At 21.5% G+C, this 19,414-nt stretch overlaps 6 protein-coding genes across 6 annotated transcripts; 4 read left to right on the plus strand and 2 right to left on the minus strand.

The window, feature by feature from the left end:
- Positions 1-971: 971 nt before the first annotated feature.
- On the minus strand, positions 972-2,690 carry PY17X_0502700 (phosphomannomutase, putative; the record flags this gene model as incomplete). The annotated part of the gene is made up of 8 exons (XM_022955162.1): positions 972-1,076; positions 1,179-1,259; positions 1,484-1,547; positions 1,667-1,810; positions 1,919-2,010; positions 2,100-2,176; positions 2,328-2,439; positions 2,628-2,690. 8 exons carry the CDS (start codon positions 2,688-2,690, stop codon positions 972-974), a joined length of 738 nt encoding a protein of 245 aa, XP_022811625.1.
- A 1,958-nt stretch (positions 2,691-4,648) lies between these two features.
- Positions 4,649-5,429, plus strand: PY17X_0502800 (myosin essential light chain ELC, putative; the record flags this gene model as incomplete). Its single annotated transcript, XM_725453.1, has 3 exons — positions 4,649-4,783; positions 4,963-5,088; positions 5,301-5,429. 3 exons carry the CDS (start codon positions 4,649-4,651, stop codon positions 5,427-5,429), a joined length of 390 nt encoding a protein of 129 aa, XP_730546.1.
- Positions 5,430-7,730: 2,301 nt separating this feature from the next.
- PY17X_0502900 (conserved Plasmodium protein, unknown function) lies at positions 7,731-9,488 on the plus strand (the record flags this gene model as incomplete). Its single annotated transcript, XM_725454.1, has 1 exon — positions 7,731-9,488. The coding sequence occupies one exon, from the start codon at positions 7,731-7,733 to the stop codon at positions 9,486-9,488; it is 1,758 nt and encodes a 585-aa protein (XP_730547.1).
- Positions 9,489-10,809: 1,321 nt separating this feature from the next.
- PY17X_0503000 (conserved Plasmodium protein, unknown function) lies at positions 10,810-12,360 on the plus strand (the record flags this gene model as incomplete). Its single annotated transcript, XM_725455.1, has 1 exon — positions 10,810-12,360. The coding sequence occupies one exon, from the start codon at positions 10,810-10,812 to the stop codon at positions 12,358-12,360; it is 1,551 nt and encodes a 516-aa protein (XP_730548.1).
- A 587-nt stretch (positions 12,361-12,947) lies between these two features.
- PY17X_0503100 (conserved Plasmodium protein, unknown function) lies at positions 12,948-16,020 on the minus strand (the record flags this gene model as incomplete). The annotated part of the gene is made up of 3 exons (XM_022955163.1): positions 12,948-12,965; positions 13,077-13,189; positions 13,311-16,020. 3 exons carry the CDS (start codon positions 16,018-16,020, stop codon positions 12,948-12,950), a joined length of 2,841 nt encoding a protein of 946 aa, XP_022811626.1.
- Positions 16,021-17,404: 1,384 nt separating this feature from the next.
- PY17X_0503200 (26S proteasome regulatory subunit p55, putative) lies at positions 17,405-19,005 on the plus strand (the record flags this gene model as incomplete). Its single annotated transcript, XM_725457.1, has 2 exons — positions 17,405-17,527; positions 17,725-19,005. The coding sequence occupies 2 exons, from the start codon at positions 17,405-17,407 to the stop codon at positions 19,003-19,005; spliced, it is 1,404 nt and encodes a 467-aa protein (XP_730550.1).
- Positions 19,006-19,414: the final 409 nt, after the last annotated feature.

Consider the following 19,414-nt stretch of genomic DNA (forward strand, 5'->3'; position numbering starts at 1 on the left):
AACATTTTCTCGATACATTCAGCAATTTTTAAAACAAATACAAATTGCTAAATGAATATTACAACACTATTATGTAATATAATAGAACAAACAAAATACATAAATTAAAAATATACAATCGTTAAAACTTTATATAATTATTCAAATGCACACAAATAAACAAACAATTTTAAAACTTATATATTTTTTTTAACAACAAATCCCTTATAATTTCGATTTTAAGTTAATTCATATAATTTAATGCACAATAATAATAAATCTATGTGTTTAATTATTTATTTTTTTGGCTTATGTTATTTCTTTTTATATTTTTAATTGTGTCCCCATAACATCACAATCAATATCCCCAGACATATTTTTATTTTTATTTTTATTTTCTATATATGCGTATATGTGGCTATTTTCTTTCTTTTTTTATATCTTTATTTGCACAAATTAAAAAAAAAATATTATAACACCTGTAAATTATTTAACATTCTTTTTATATTTTTTTTTTTATGTGTTGTAAAATCGTCAAACTGTTGACACATATCCTAATGTTCTAATAGGGATAAATATAATTTATAAATAAAAAAAAAAAAAATTTTAACGATTAAAAAATAAATATATGGCTTAAATAAATTCATATAATTTTCAAACAAAATAATCATCATATTAATTTTAATCGGAAAAAAAGAAAATAGTATTATAAAAAAATATAATTTTATTTTTATATCACTAATTTTAATTGGAATAAATCCATATGCACGCATATAATATACCATATTGTATTATACATATTTTATATCATTATTGTTTTGTTAAATTTTAAAAATTTAACTTTATAGCAACAATATAAGGTTATATATAAATGTAATATTTATCATATAAACACTTTTTAAATGAAATTAAAAAAAATAAAATAACATCATGAAGTTATCAAACTCCAGTTACTAAAAAAATATAACATTTCCTTTTTTCTATCATTTTTTTTAATTGTCTAAAAAGGTCCTTAGAACTTTAATAGTGTCATCTGGGCATGTAACTGAATAACCACGCACTCTTTTGTCGTGAAATATTTCATAATCATTTCCCCCCTAGTTAAAAATACAAGATGGAAAACGGTTATAATATATGTATATAAATAACATATAATAATTATAAGGAAATATAGATATTTATCACTTTTGCACTCTTACTATATCTGTTTTATCTCCAAAAAAATATATTTCACTCGATATCCCTTCTATGTGCCTCAAACAAAATGTCTTATCCCATCCCTGAAAAAGACAATTTATTTTATAAGTCAACACATAAAAATTATATAAATATATACAATAAAAAATTATATAAATATATACAATAAAAATTATATTCATTCATTTTTATTGACTAATACATATTAAAAATAACGAAACACAATAAGTAAACATATATATGTACATGCACACATATATTCCTTATATTCATAAATTGTGAATTTATTTTCTTCTTTTATTAGTACTATTGGAAAGCAATCTATTGATATTTGCCCTCCTATTGAAAATGCGAGGTTATATTTCTCGAACCTTTCAATATAAAAGATAAAAATCGATATAATGAAATCATGAAAAAAATAAAGAATCAAAATATAAAAATTGAATATTTAAAAAAGAGACAACACAGTTTCACCATAGATTAAGATTACTCGTTAATTAAATTCGATCGAAATGTTTTAAGAATGTCATGCTTGGAATTATATACACAAAACTCTTCTCTATCTATATATGAACAATTTCGTCCAATGGGACTAATGTTTATTATTCCATTTCGTAGTTCAATGAAGGTTCCTCTAAAATTTTAAAGTTTAAAAAATGAAAAAACAATAAAAAATTATGATAATTAAACATTTTGTAATATCCCCTTCGATTATCTATTATAGTTTATTTTATTATTATACCTCTTTTTTGGAATATCTAAATTGGCAATATACAAAAGGCAATAATTTATGAGATCTCTTAATTTGCTTTCTCCCAAAAAATTTATAATATTCTGTTAAAAGAGACATAATAAAGCAAAATTAAATAACATCAAATGAAATGGCATCTTAATATATTATTGTTGTGCATTTTGATGTGTACCTCCGAAAAATATTGTTCATTATTTTTATGCGCTATTACTCCATTTTCTGAAAATATATAATCAAACATTTCAGGATCTAGGTTAAAAAATAAAAAAAATTAGAGCAAATCGTAAATTTATACAAATTGAGGATTATATATTTATTAATATTTTATTTAAACACCAAAATTGCAAATGCTTATATAAATGATAAGAAATAATAACCATAATTTATTTTTATTACTTACATTGTATTTGCTCTACAATTTTTTTATAATCAGATCCTCCAACTAATGCCAATAAACATTCCTCTTTAGATTTTAGTTCCAATAATGTATCAACCATATCTTTTTCGATCGTCTAATTTGTATAAAAGTTAAAAATATGGATTCATGCAAATATATTTACATATATTCAGTATTTATTATCATTTTTTTGAATATATAAAAATTACTATATTTATATGTATTAAAAAAACATAGATTTGCGAAACAAATATATACAAATTGAATGTTGCTTTTTAATCTATTTAAAAATAATGCACACACTTTTCGAGATTTTGTTAAGGTCCCATCTACATCGAACAGAAAAATTTTGCTTTTTTTTGTCATATTTATCATATAAATTAAATCACCAAAAAAACAAGTATTCAGACTAATTTTGTATTAGGCTTAATATATATTATTTATAATCAAACAAAGCGAATTTGTGTAAAAATTTGAAGCCCATATATTTTAAATAGAAAACCGGAAGACATAAAAATTAAATAAAATGGTAATTACAGTTTAAAATAAAAAATGTAGTCAATAATTGTAATGTGATATATTAAAGCTTATGTGTATATTTCTTGTAATTTATACGTATATATAAATATGATCTTTTCAAATTAACTTTTTTTTTGTTTTCTTGTTATCCAAATTCAAGGATATTTTTTAGTAACTATTTTTATGAAAAACATGTTTATCAAACAATTTAAAAAAAATAACATATATTCATTTATAAAAATATGTCAAAAAAAGATAAATATTTATTTCCTTAATAGTAAATATAAACAAATTTATATTACTATATATCTGCACATGAAAATAAACCTTATTATTTTTTTCATTACACACTTTTTGTGTATAACTTATTAAAAATAATTTTCACAATTCCCCAATTATAAATCTACAAAAATCATAATTAATGAATTGACCAAATGTATTTAAAAAACAATACCATAATATATAAAAAATTTTGTGTGTAAACATTTTATTTTTTGCCGATGTACATTCTTGACTCCCCAATTTTATACATATAACTATTAGCAGCTGTATTTATGATATATATGTTTACTTACATCCTAAGGTATATTATATCACACAAAAAATATATCAGGAAGTAATAACACATATATATCACCAGAAATATTACATTTCAAGATATACAATACTTCCATAAATAATATGTTTAATGAAATAATATTTCTTTGGCTATGTGTACATAATGAAACATGTGTGTGGGGTGTTTTAATTTGTTTGTGAATCTGCTCATTATATATAATAGACTATATATAATAATACAAGTATAGAAATGCATTAATATCTCAACATTTTCATTCTACAATCCTTAAAAATATCGAAATTTCCAAAAGTTATTTTATATTTAAGAAGAGACAATGATAATATAGGAATAATATTAATTTGTATCTGTTTTTTTTTACAACTTAATTTTTTTTCCTTATATAGTTATTCATTTTGAAAAATTAAATATAATAATAAAAAAAATATATACATGTTATATAAATTTTTTTTTAAAAATTAATACGTAATTAATTATATACTATTTTTCTCCTTTATAAAAATATTATATACACATAAAAAAAAATAAAAAGGATTGTACTGACGTCAAAATATATGTTTAAGTGTACGTGCACATATGTACGCCCTTTAAAAATATAAAAATTAGCATATTATTTAATAATAAAAAATAAGGGGAAAAGTAAAATTTATAATAAGCCATAAAAATACAATCTCTAAGGGTAAAATTAAAAAAACAACCAAACAAATTAAAATTTAAGCCAAACATGTTCTGATAAAATTTATATATAACATAACAAACCTCATACCCATATTGTTAAAACATAATATAAGCATCTATATATTAAAATAATTAAGATAAAATAATTAAGAAAAAAAAAACACCTTTTTAATTGCACACGATTATGTGACCTTCTAGCTATTAATATTTTTTTTGCAACTGTTATACGCAACTTATATAGAATAAAAATTAAAAACAACACCAAAAAAAAAAGAAAATTATAAGAAAATTATAAGAAAATTAAATAAATTAATTAAAATAAAAAATAAAAACAAAATATAAAAAAACACTAAATAAAGAAGAAATTTTGAACAAAAAAATATATTTATATATATATAGATTTTTTTTTTAATTTATACAACCCCCTCACGAAAAAAATAATCTTTTGTTTTCATTTATCTTTATTATATCTTTTACTTTTTTTATTTTATCATTTTTTTAATTTTTCCTTTCACAAAAATTACCATATTATTTCCAATTTAGTGCAAAAATGGAAGATAAATTTAGAGAAGCTTTTATCCTTTTCAGTTCATGTAATGATACTCTTGAATTATACCAATTTTACGAATTGGCTCATTCCTTTGGAATTATATTAACAGAAGAAGAGAAAAACGAATTACCAATCGTAAGAAAAAAACATAAAAAATATATGTTTTATTATCTATACAACACACACTTGTAAATGACTTTATATTTTCTTCGCTTACATATTTTTACACTATGTTACATTTTATATTAAACTGTCCTGTTATTTATGTCATTTCTATCTAATAACATGCAATATATATTTTTTTTTTTTTGAAGACCGTTCCCATGAGTTATTGGCTAGATTTTGCAAATAAACACTACAACAGAGACGACCCTCTTAAGCACGTTAAAAGTGTAAATGACAACGCTAACATCAAAATAAAAATCGATAACTTTGTTGGAGTAAGTTATATTACATTATTTTTTGTATCCTTTACATAGTTCTGCGTTTATTACACCTTCCACATTATTATACAATTGTTCTATAAAGAATTTAACGACTATTTCGCATTTATTTCTTTCATATAATTTTTTAATTACTTCATTCTACATTTTTACACACATTTCTACACACATTTTTATTCATTTATTATTTTACTCATTCAATAATAAAGGTTATGAGCGCATTGGATACAAGACTGACTGATAAAGACATCAATTTATTATTAAAAATTACTAATCCAAATAATGAAGATAGTATAGACCTTAAGTCCATTTCACAAAGATTAGAAGAAGTTATGTAAATTACTTCATTATTATTACTTTTTTTATTTTCCAGAGACCTCAAAAATATCAATTTTTGTACAAAATCCATACAATATATTATGTGTGTATAATATTTTTATTTTTTGGATACCGAAATCTATTTATTATATTCAAATTAAAATATAATTTTACTGAATATTTCATGTTTTAATTCCTTAGTACTTTTTTCCGTAACCGAATTATTCCAAAACATCCATACATAAGTCTATATAATAATATTTATATTCGTTTATTAATTCTACAAAATTAATTTGATTTTACTTACGTCTAATATGCACATATTTTTATTAAAAATGTAATTTTTTTCGTAAGAAATTTTTTAAACAAAATATATTGCCTTGTTTCTTTAAAACTTTCCGTTTATTGCGTAATATGTAATATTAATAGAATGATTGAAATATTTTTCAGTAACTAAATAACATACATATTATAAGTATATGACATGTAATTATAAATTGAAACTACCAATTTTTCCCCTTAAAATTCGGTAGTTAATTCATATAAATATATATATAATACCTATATTTTGAAATATTGCTCTTTATAACTGTAAATGAACGAAAAAAAATATATTGTATATGTATGTATATATATATGTATATATTATGCAACTCGTCATTTCATCGTTCCACTCGTATAACGAATTTATTGTAAAGAAGCAAATTTGTCTGAGTTATTTCAATATTTATGTATATTTACACCTATTTTTATTTTATCTACAATTTTTAAGAAAATATAATAATTTGTATGTTGGGAAATTGTAGATAAAATAAAATAAGTGTAAATATACATAAATAAGCATAGTAAAAAAAATATAACTTGTAAAAATACAATAGACCTGTATATTTATATATACATTTTTTCCTCTTTAAAATTAATATTATGGAAAACATTTATCGTTTTTAATTATTGTTCCTCTCCCATTTTTTTTTTTTTTTTTTTCATTAATTTTTAAACATATATTAACATATATTAACAAATATGAATAAAGTATATCACTGTTAACTCTCTTAACTTTCATTATTATATATATGACCCTATTTTTTACATAATTTATTATTGATATATACAAATTAATTTTATTATTAAAAGTTTGAATTTGTAAAAACCAAAGAAAGGTTAAGTTAATGCATATATCAATCACAAAGCATATTATTGTCATTATAAAATTATATACATAAAAACGCATATTTGATTTAAACATACATAATAATATATGCAATAAAATAAATATTCACTACTAATTTCATTGGAACAAGTGTATTTCCCCTTAATCATAATTATAGCATATAAATAATATGGCTTTTCTTACCTTTATTAATTCGTAATATATATTTATATATATAAAAATAATGTAATAAACATGCCGAATTATAAAATTTGGCCATTTTTTGACCAGAGGAACATTATATATATATATAATATTTTTTCCAGTTCCTTTATTTCTCCCCTTGTTTATGTAAATTAATCATTTAGAACAAACAGAGGGTTTATTTTATTTATGCTTATGCATTTATTCATTCGTTACATATTTGATGGAGATTTATTTTTCATTTTTTTCACTGTTGCCAAGATTTTGTACTTCCCAGTAATTTTATTCCATTCAAAAAGTTGCAGCAACGTCTTTTATTTTTGATCCAAAAGGTTTATCATTTGTGTTCCTTTTTTTGCCAAACAGAAAAAAACGATGATATAGGAATATCATTCGTATGCCCATAATCGAACACATATTAACAAAAAAAACGAAAGAAAGAAAAAAAAAAAAAGAAAAAGGGAAGATATAGATCGAAAAATATTAAGTACATAATATTGGATGGGATATATATGGTGAAATATATGCAAATGTTATGTTCTTCCATAAGTATATTAATTCAATCATGCTTTTACAGCAATTTACATATTCCCAGAAAATACAAATTTTAAGAGGTGTGAAAATTTAATGTAGTATATATATGTATACATATGTTTAGAGAAATTGAAAGAAAAATGAAATGTTAATACTTTCATATAAAAAATTGTGATTATTTTCTTACACATACATGTGTATATCGAGATGATAAATCTCAATCAGTGTATTATTAATATACTTTTTGTGATTTAATTATTTTTCTTCACTTTTTTATGTTTCTAGAGGAAGGGAAGAAAACATAGTTACCAGTATTATTGGCGTCATATTAAAAATAATCTCAATTCAGAATAATATGCAAAAATATATAATGAAAATAAAAGTAAAGGAATCAAATTAAATATATAGAATAAATAAAAAAAAGCAAATAAAAATGCCAGATTCCGCACATGTATTTATGGAAAATGTTTTTCATTTAACGGGATATTTGCATCGATTACTTTTTCTTATGAAAGAACTTGATATAAAAGAACATGAAATTAGCAAAACTATTGAAGAAAAGGAAGAAATTTATTTAGAAAATTTGAATTATATTCATAAACAAAATATAAAAAAACAGTCTACAGATAACCAAAATGATGCCTCCAATGAATGTTTAGATCAAAATGATTATTCAATCAATCAGCAATTAGAAAACGAAAATAATCACGAAACTTGTAATAATAATAAAAACCATCTAAATTCTAATATCTTGGATTCTGAACAAAATAATGAATATAAAAGTGATAATAAGAACATTTATACAGATAAATTTTCGAAGAGAGAAGAGAATCTGAAATTAGAAATTCAACATGATGATAATAAAATAAATGATGATTTTGAAACAAAATATATGAATAATGAAATTTTAAAAAAAAATATAAAAACAGAAAAGGATTCAAAACATATCAAAGAAAATGGAGAAACATCATTTAGTAGTGAACAATTAAAAGAAAAAAATATTCTATCACAATCAGATAACCCTAATCATGAAATCAAAAATATAAAAAAAATATTCACCGATGATCAAATGGAAACAAATATAATAATACACAATATTGATGATAATTTGGATAAATACGATTATATAAAAAATGAAAATGCTAAAGAAGAAGATGAATATAGTGATGATAAAAAACCTGAACTTTTATTTAACGAAGACGAATTAAATGAATATTTAAATATAATAACAAATGATAGAGAAAATTGTATGGCTCTATTAAGGGAAAAAATATGTATAAATAACCAAATATCTTATATGATCAAAAGTTATTATGAAAAATTAAAAAAACAATATGATAAACTATATATTGAAATGGAAATGAATGGTGAAACACCTCCTAATATATATAATACAAATAAAAATAAAAACGAGTATCCTGATTTTGATGATAATTTAAATATAAATAATAATATAACCATTATGAATAATAATAATAACACAAGTAGCGGAAGAAACAAAGGAAATTATACCAACTCAGTTGTAGGTGCATCATCTGTTGTTAACTATACAAATGAAAATTATCAATATGATGCTTACGATTTTGAATATACTAAAGAAGAAGATAATGAAATTATTTTTAATAAAATGAATAGTCGAAAACATGGTGTTAAATATGATGAGGATTATAACCCATATAATAGTGAGAAAAATAAAAAAAGTAAAAAAGCAAAAAGAAATAAATCTGATAATGCACAATCAAATAAATTGACAAAAAATAATAGTACAAAATCTAATCAAAGTGTTGGGGCAAATAAAAATTTTAATCCCACAGAAAATAAAACTAATAAAATGAGAATAACAATTGGGTCTTTGGCAGATTCTCATTTGAAAAATAATGAAACTTTAAAAATAAATAAAACTGACAAAACTGAAAACAACGATTCAGAAGACTTGCTATTCAATGCTGGAATTGCTGCCGATGATCATATTTTCGAACAGGGCGATAAAAATAAAGAAAATAAAAATGAAGAAAATAAAAATGGAGAAAATAAAAATGAAGAAAATAAAAATGGAGAAAATAAAAATGATGAAACTAAAAATGATGAAAATAAAAATGAAAAAAATAAAAATGATGAAACTAAAAATGATGAAACTAAAAATGATGAAAATAAAAATGATGAAAATACACATAAAACGATGCAAAAGTAGCGAATAACAAACATATCGTTTATAGTTAATTTGTTTCCTTCTTTTTGTACCTTGTTGAAAAGATTATCTCTGAATTTAATTTTCCAAAAGTGATACATACAAATTAATATGAGAATATTAGATATATGGTATATATGTATATCATCCCGTTTCTTTTCAAATTCATTGTATTGTACATATATGTATGTGCAAAATTTTGCAAAAAATATATTAATGGATAATGGTGAGCTTTCTAAAACACTCCTAGAAAATAGGACAGTAAATATTTTTGTGTTATTTATTCTTTGCCAAAGTCATTTGTAACCCTTTTAAGGAAAATATGTATATAGATGGATATATACGATATTATTCTAACACATATGACCATATACCCAGAGCACAGAAATAGTTGTAAATTTCTTCCCGATAATGAAACCTACCATATGAAATATACCAATTTGTGGGAACCTTTAAAAATTTACAAAAATTATTTTTTCTTTTTTAAACGAGAAAAAGCATAAAAAGTGACAATAAAATGAATGAACAAATGGAATAATGAACACACATATTAAAGATATTTTTTTGCAAAGCTTATAATATTTTTTTTTTTCTTTTTTTTACACATTTTTTAATTAATTTTTTGGTTAATTTTGTATTTAAAAATTAAAAAAGTTTATTTTTTATTTTTTTTAATTCCCCTTCATATGAAGAGTGATATATATAGTGTTTTCTTCTAGTATGAGAGGTAATTCTATATATGTGTATACGTGCATATGTGCATAAAAAATGTATACAATGTGTAAATCATTTTGAAACTGTCTTTTTTATTTTTTTTTTCTACATTATTTACCCTTTTTTTTTTAATAAATTTCTACAACTATATAAATATAATTAATACTTTTTAATTTCAAAAAATATTTTTTATCTTTTCCATGCATTTATGGAATAACTATTTAAATTGTAACCTTTAATGCAACTCTTGTAATTTTTAATGCTCGTTTTATCCTATTTATATAACATATTTTTTTGAAAAAAACTTTGTTTAATTCACACATATTAATACTTCGTACTAAATGTGTGTCCAAATATAAAAAATTGTTCTCAAATATATACACCCAAAATTCATTTATTTTATTTACCTAATAACTAAATTTGTGATATATAATTTGTATAGATTGTCATAAAAAATATACAATTTTAAAATATATCTACTGTTTTATATAAATTTTGTGAGCTTCTCTTACTGTCACTATTTACTATATATATATATATATTAAAAAAAAGAACGAACAAATTTGTATACACAAATACTTATGCTCATATTCCCCGAGAATCATAAATCATGAACTTCCCCATTTATCCCAACGAAAAATACTTTAAATTAATAAGCTTAGCAAAACAATATGACCAATGCCAGAATGATTTACTGCATTATAATAAGATAGACAAAAAAGGAATCGAAAATAATATATCCTCTTACCCAAAAAATGAGGAAAAAACAGGGAATAGAAATATAGATCCAATCGAATTAACTCAGGGAGAAACAACTTTTAGATCATTTAATATTCATCATGAAGAAAAAAATGAAGAGGATAATAAAAGGGTTTCTATATCTACTAATCATATAAAACATAACTTTAAAATATCGAGAAAACGTCAAAAAATGCCAACATGTGTTAGTTCTATCATAGATGAAAAAAAAATAAAAAATAAATATAATCACACAAAATCGTTTAAATATGACCCAACACATCCATTTAAAAAAATAAAAAGAGAAAAAAAATATAACATTTCAAAAATATCTGAAAAACGTTTATTAAAGCGACATTTGAAATTGCCTCATTATTGTAGAATGTCAAAAAATAGAGGCCTTAAATTAAAATTTTCAAAACAAATACATGATGGAAAAAATAATAGACAAAAAAAACAATGTACAAATATTAAAAAAGAAAAGAAAAAAAATAGTGTAAATAACTATCAACAAATTGATGGTAATGATGATAAGATAAATAAAGAAGATACACATTTACAAAAAAAAAAATTTACTCAAAATGGTATATTTAAAAGTAAAAAAAATGAATATATGGATGAAAAAATAAAGAATAGTAATGATAACAAAACTGATCAAGTTAATGAAAAATCGAATGTAACTTCAAATATAAAATTAAATCACTCTTTTAAAAAATATACAAAAACAAAAAAAAATAAAAATAGCGACTCTTCTATCCTACGTATATATCATGATCCAAAAAAAAAGTCTGCTAAAATAAATAATAAACATATTCTCGAAAAATGCGAAGATAAGTTGGATGAATCTGACAATAGTCAAATAAAGGCCTCAGATAAATCACCAAAAAATGACAACATAGCAAAAAATGATATTATTTCATATAACGAATTAAATCTGAATCCTCCTATTTTAGGATCTACTAATAAAAAAAAAAAAAAAAAATATATAAGAAAAAGTATGAATGAAAAATGTACAATTTATAAGAAAGAAAACCTTGAATTAATGCCTTCCAAACACATTGTTAAAAAAAAAAAATGTTTGTCTAAAAGTTTTAAATACATAAAGAACAATTATGCGTCTCCTCAAAAGGTTCATGCCCTCACTAACAATAAAAAAAAAAAAAAAAATAGCACCCAAGATAAATTTTATAAAAAGGGAAATAAAAAAATAAATCATATAATTGTTGGGAAGTTCAATGTGGATAAATATAACAAAACAGTTAAATCTAAAAAAAAAAATTTTATAAAAGAAAATGTAAACAAAGAATTACAAAATGCCAATGCTAATACTTATAAAGGCCTTTTAAAGGCTCTAAATAGAATAAGTGTTATTGTTTCTACTAAATGCCGAAAAAAAAAGTCAAGGAAAAAAATAAAAATGTAATGCATAGAAATATAAATTGACCTTTTTATAAAACTATAAATTATATCACTATAATGTCATTTATCGAAGATGAATATAGTATGCTCAATACAACACCATCAATTTTATTAGATGAATTTTATCTTTATTTTATTAGATGACTTTTATTGCTTTGTTTTATTGCGTTGTTTTGTCTAGTTTTGTATACAAACCGTGTGGCCACTCGTTTTTTTTATAAATAATATATACATGCTGAATTACCAAAACTGAAAACATAAATTATTATTTTTTATCTCTTTTGTTGAATTCTTCAAATGAATTTTCAATATTATAATAAATAACAAATACAACTATATATTATTATATCGTAATATGTTTATATAAATAAGATAATCAAACAAATAAAAATATAATTCTGAATTAAAAAAATAATATTTTTTGCACACATAATTGCGCATTTAAAAACAACTAATTTAATATCTTTTGAAAATTGTCATGCAAATATACAGGTATGTACATATAGATGAGTGTAAACATTTCATCTATCAAATAAAAAAATACAAAAATATAAAATCAAGTTTTAAAAAAAGGAAAATGGCACCTCCCATTTATTCTAAAATACAATCCTGAAAAGGTTAAAAAAAAAATTATATTATATTATATTATAATTTATTATGATTTATTATGATTTATTATAATTTATCCTGAGTTTTTTTTTATTTTTTCATCTTTCTAACTAAGACAAATGGCCCCACTACAATCTCATTCCTTTGCTTTATTTTTTTCTCGCGTTTCTCATTCATATTACTGATGAATATCCGTAAAAAATTCGATATGTCATTGTGCATTTCTATAGAAAAATTATTTAAAAAAAACAATTCCAATCAAATATTAATATATAATAAAACAGTATGTGTAGGCAAATATTCAATACATATAGTTATAAAAAAAAAAACAAATTTACAACATACTTGAACTTATAGATATTTCATTTTGTTGATAATTTTTTTCCATTGCTTTATCCAAAAATATGACAATTTTTTTAAGAATATTTAATGAAATAAAATGAAAAATTGTGAAATCAGGCATTTTATTTGTGTTCATTAAAATGGTATTGATTTTTTTCTTATAAAAATTTAAATATTTTAAATCACTTTTGCATTCCTCTTGTAAAATTACATTACCAAGTAATAATAAATATTTTTTTTTGTCATTTTTTAATTTTATTTTTGCTATATCCCATATATTAATTATGTTCAAATATAAGCATAATATACATGTATATATTTGTCTAAGTGTAACTTCATTTAATGTCTCACATTTCATTTCGTTTAAAACATGAAACAACATTCTTGAACTAAAAGATCTACACAAACGCGATACTTCGAAGTATGGTACTTTTTCCTTGTGACAATGATTCATTTTGACATTTTTGTTTATATAATAACTAGAATCTTTTTTTTTTTTACTATTTTCACAAAACAAAAAATGATCATTTAATTTTTTTTCATCACCTTCGTAATTTACCAGATAAAAATAATCTGAAATATTTATTGAAAAATAAGAAATTAAACATTTATATTCAAATGGAAAATTATCCAAATGCTGAAAAAGAGAAAGACACAATGTTCTAAATGTTAGTCTTTTAACTGCCTCATATTTTTTATCAAAATTGTTAAGTAAGGGAATAGATGAATTGTTTGTTGATTCTAACTCTCTCCAAAAATATTCTCCTTTATTATTTCTATTATCATCATCATCATCATTCGTATTAAATTTGTTTTCAATAAAAACCGACCCTTTTAATTGTCTTTCATTTTCTTTATTTTTATATAACATAAACACATATTCAAGACAGTATAAATAATCATAGCAACTTTTGAAATTCTGATCATTCAATAAACTATTTTTTGTATCACCTTTGGAAAAAGACTGAAATATTCTAACTATTAGTAAAGAATCTCTAGTATTTAATATTTTTATTTTTTTATAATTTTTTTGAAAAAAATATATACCTTCTTTACTTTGTTTTATACTATTAATATGATTATCATGTTTGGGATATATTTTTTCAAACTCTTCCATATATTTATGAAAAATGATTTGAACAAATTTATAAAATAATAAAAAAAGAACATAATCATTACTCAAATTTATTTCATACTTTGAATATAAATAATCAGCAATGCATCTTAAAGAAAATTCTTTCCACATTTCAATAACTTTATAATTAAAACTGTGAAAAATATTTAACGAATTTATTTTTAATTTTATAAGTGATAATACTATTGATGATATTTGGATACAGCTAAATTTATTCAAGACTTTTTCTTTTTGTATATGTTTTAATATTTTTGTTAAAAGTGACGAATAATATATTTCTCCTTTTTCATATATCTTGTTAATAGAACATAATGAATTTCCAATATCTATCTTTTCATTATTGAAATATAATTTTTCAATATAACATAAATTTTCACTCCCATCTTTTTTATTATTATTATTATAAAACTGTCCATATTCTTTAATACCTTCCACAATATTTTTAATATATGATACATATTGTTTATCGGTTATTCGTTTTAAAAAAATATATTTTCGATATTTTTTTCTTAACAACCAATCACTATTTTTCCCAAAGCTATATAATATATTGCATATATCAATATTATTTAAATATTCAAAATTTTTATTAAAATAATAACAACAAATATATAGAAATTCTACATGTGTAACATGAGAATTAACCAAAGAATGTAAAATAATTATTAACTTTGATATATCATATTTTTCTACAAAACATATATTTGGTTTTTTTTCTACATCTTCTCGATTTATTTCACTATAACATAAGTTGGTATATTTTTCAAAATTTATTTTATTTTTTAAAAAACTCATAACAAAATAATCCGAAAAATAATATGATAATAAATTATATTCATTCAAATTTAATTTGGAAAATAAATTCAATATACAACTTATTTCATCTATATTCATTCGTTTCACATCGTACAAAAATCGTATTGATATTTCTTCATATATTTTATGATACTTTTTTATATTACTATTATTTTTTTTATCTAAATTTGTTTTGTCTTCTCTTTTATTTAATTTCACTGTTCCATCAAAGTTTATGCGACAAAATTTGGGACCTTCAATTATATTCTTTATTTTTTTTTCCATTTTTCCATTTTCAATTTCTTCAAATTTACTAACCTCATCTCCAATATTTATATCCTTATCATATAACACAGTTCCTTTACTTAATGCATTAGAAATAATATAATAACTTTGTGTATTTATTCTATGTATCATAAAACCTTTAGTTAATCTATTTGCACATTTTATCCAAAAAATGTGCTCTTTAAAATAGTTTATTTTTGATAATATATTCATACAATAAGATAAATCTCTACCCATCATTTTACTAAAATTTATTTTTTTTATTACACTTTCATATTGTTTGTATATATCTTTTATATCCTTTATCACAACCTTATCACATTTTTCATATTCAATCGATTTATTATTATTTTTTTTTAATTTATCATTTATGTTATTAAATATACGACTAACATTTGATGAATATTCTCCTGTGTTATAATATCGGCACCATTTTTGATATTTTATTTCTGATTTGACACCCAAACATTTTTTAAAATATATATTAAAAGAAAACATGCTTATTCTATCATTTTCTGCTAATTATTTTATTCATATTATTTTTACAGTCTTCCGAAAAAGAGTTTATCAGTAAAACAATGTCTTTTATAAATAAACTGTAAAAATTTAAAATACACATTAATACTAAATGTTAATATATATTATTAAGTGAAAATGTAGGCTCATATTTCATATGTACATAGTAATAGCACATATTATCCTAAGCTTAACCCCATTTCGAATAAACATAAAATTGGGAATATTTTACCTTCTACTCTTTTACCAGTTTTAAATATTATCATTTAATAAAATATATATTTGCTATATATACCTTAAGGGTAAACTCCTAATGCCCCCTAAATATATTCCCATAAAAAAGTATGCTATTTATATAATTCATGTTGTAAATTCATGTTGTATTATTTTATATATTTTTTATTTTTATCCATATATCAATTATCACATAACTATTCACATATATACTTTATTATGTACCTTCTAACAACATATTTTTAAATTGTAGTGCATTTTATATTTATACCAAAAATTGTATACATCAAACTATTATACATGTATAAAATGCAACATTATAAATATTTTTTTATATAATATTTTATATAAAAAAAATTCACAAATTCAAATAGGGAAACACAAACCTTTTATATTTACATGTGAAATATCCTATTATTTATTTTTTTTTATTACCCCATAAATAAAGGATAATAACAAAGCGCATATATATATATATAATATATATATATTACCAGCAATCTTCATTTTTATTATGCATACATAATATGTGTATACATTCCTTTATCGATTTGAAGTGCTAATTGAGATATTTTATAAGCAATTTTTAAAACACTGCTTGTTGAAAAAACTTTTCATATTTTTCTTTCTTCTTTTTTCAAACTTTTTTTATATGGTAAAAGTTATAGTAATATTTATTTATTTTTTTTTATATTTTTTTTGAAGCTTCACAAAATTTACATAGTATTATTTCCATTTGCATATGTGTACCGATATTATTTATATACCCAGTTATAATTATTTATATGCCCAGTTATAATTCTTTATACATCCAGTTACAATACTTTATACATCCAGTTACAATACTTTATATATCCAGCTATAATTCTTTATATATCCAGTTACAATACTTTATATACCTTAACAATTTTGCAGTTATTTTTTTAATTTGCTCACTTCCAATAATCCTCATTGTTACATGATTATGGAATAGCATGTATATATGTTCTGTATGAATATAGATACTATCACGATAGAAAAAATAAAAAAAGAAATAACAAAATATTCAAGTATAAAAATATAAAAAAATAAATAAAAGGGGCTAGCCAAAAAACGCGCAAAAAAATAATCAGATTGTACAAATAAATACAAAATGGAAGATACAGCAGCTAAAATTATCGGATCCCATGATGGTCTCTTGACTGACCCAAGAATAGCTCAGGATTTCAGCGCAGAAACGAATGAACTATTAACTAAGGCGGAAAATTATTTCAAGGTATAAAAATGAATAAACAAATAAGCATATATTTTATAACTAAGTAATATATATATATGCATGAGTTGGGGTGGTATATACACAACTTTTAACAGCAATTGCATTCATTCATCTTATTTTTTTTTTTTTCACACAAAATAATATACTTAAAATACACACCTTGTATACATATTCGATTTTGTGATAACATTTTATAGGTAGGAGATTTCGAACTAATTATAGAAGAACTCATATTACTCGAAAAAAAATGTAGGCAATCATATGATGGAATATCAACAAGTAAAATTTGCTGCTTTATTTTAAACAAATACAAATTAATGGAAAACTACAAAAAGGTAAATGAATATTTAATATTTTTTAATAAAAAAAGAGGCCAATTAAAAAGGACTATAATTGATATAATAAATTTATGTAAATCATGGATTGCTGATATACAAAATAAGGAAGAAAAATTAAATTTAATAAATACTTTATGTACAATTAGTGAAGGGAAAATATTTGTTGAAGTAGAAAGATCAGAAATTATAAGAATTTTATCAAAAATAAAAGAAGAAGATGGTAATATTGAAGAAGCTGCAAATATATTACAAGATGTTCATGTTGAAACATTTATATCTATGGATAAAAGAGATAAAACAGAATACATTTTAGAACAAATGAGGTTAGTACTTTTACGCAAAGATTTTATTAGATGTCATGTAATTAGTAGAAAAATTAATCCTACATTATTAAATACAGATGAATTTGCTGATCTTAAATTAAAATATTTTCTTTATATGATTCAATACTACATTAATGAAGAATCTTATTCAGATGTTGCTAACTGTTATGAACAAAGATTTAACACAGATTCTGTTCAAAATGATCCTAATTTATGGATAGATGAATTAAAATGTTATATTATTTTTTTAATATTATCTCCTTTTCAAGAACAACAAACCAAATTTTTAAATTTAATAAAATTACAAAAAAAAAAATTAAAAGAAATACCAACATATGAACAAATGGTTAACGATTTTATTAAACAAGATCTAATAGAATGGCCATTAGTATATGAACAAGAATTACAATCTTTTTACATTTTTAATGATTCTGTTTTTGTCGGAGGAGAAAATAGATGGCATCTTTTTAAAAAAAAAGTTATGCATCATAATATACATGTTATTTCAACATGTTATAGTAAAATATCATTACAAAGATTAGCTCAATTAATAAATTCAACAAATGAAGAATCAGAAAATTTATTATTAGAGTTAGTTTCAAACAAAATGTTAGATGCAAAAATTGATCGTTTATATGGGGTAATCAAATTTGGACAAAAAAATAATCCACAAACTTTATTAAACAACTGGTCATCTCAAATACATCAAATCGTTGATATACTCGAGGAATCATCACATTTAATACAAAAAGAAAGAATGGTACATGAAGCAAAACTTAAACGAATGCAATTGGAAAATAAAAAAATGGCTCTCTAATTCTTGTATTAACAAACTACACACTATTCCCACCTCATTATCATTTTATATTAATTTAATAAATAAAAAGCTGCTCATATGATGAAGTGACAAAAATTAACTTATTTATTATTTGTATGGGATTATCCCTTTTCTTTTTCTTTTTTCTTTTTTCTTTTTTCTTTTTTTTAAATACTGTATACTATGAAATAAATAATATATTATTTCCATCAATATATTTTCTTCAAATATATACCATGGATATTACACGCGAATGTGTATACATCCATAGTGTCTCAATATTAATTTTCTATGGATAATGAAAAAATTATATTCCTTTTTTTTTTCTCTGTGTTGTTTTGTAAATTATATTTTACATTACTTTTGTACCGAACCAAAGGGTGTACGGAATATATCGTGGGAACATCCT

This window comes from Plasmodium yoelii (assembly GCF_900002385.2).
Source record: "Plasmodium yoelii strain 17X genome assembly, chromosome: 5".
Lineage (NCBI taxonomy): Eukaryota > Apicomplexa > Aconoidasida > Haemosporida > Plasmodiidae > Plasmodium > Plasmodium yoelii.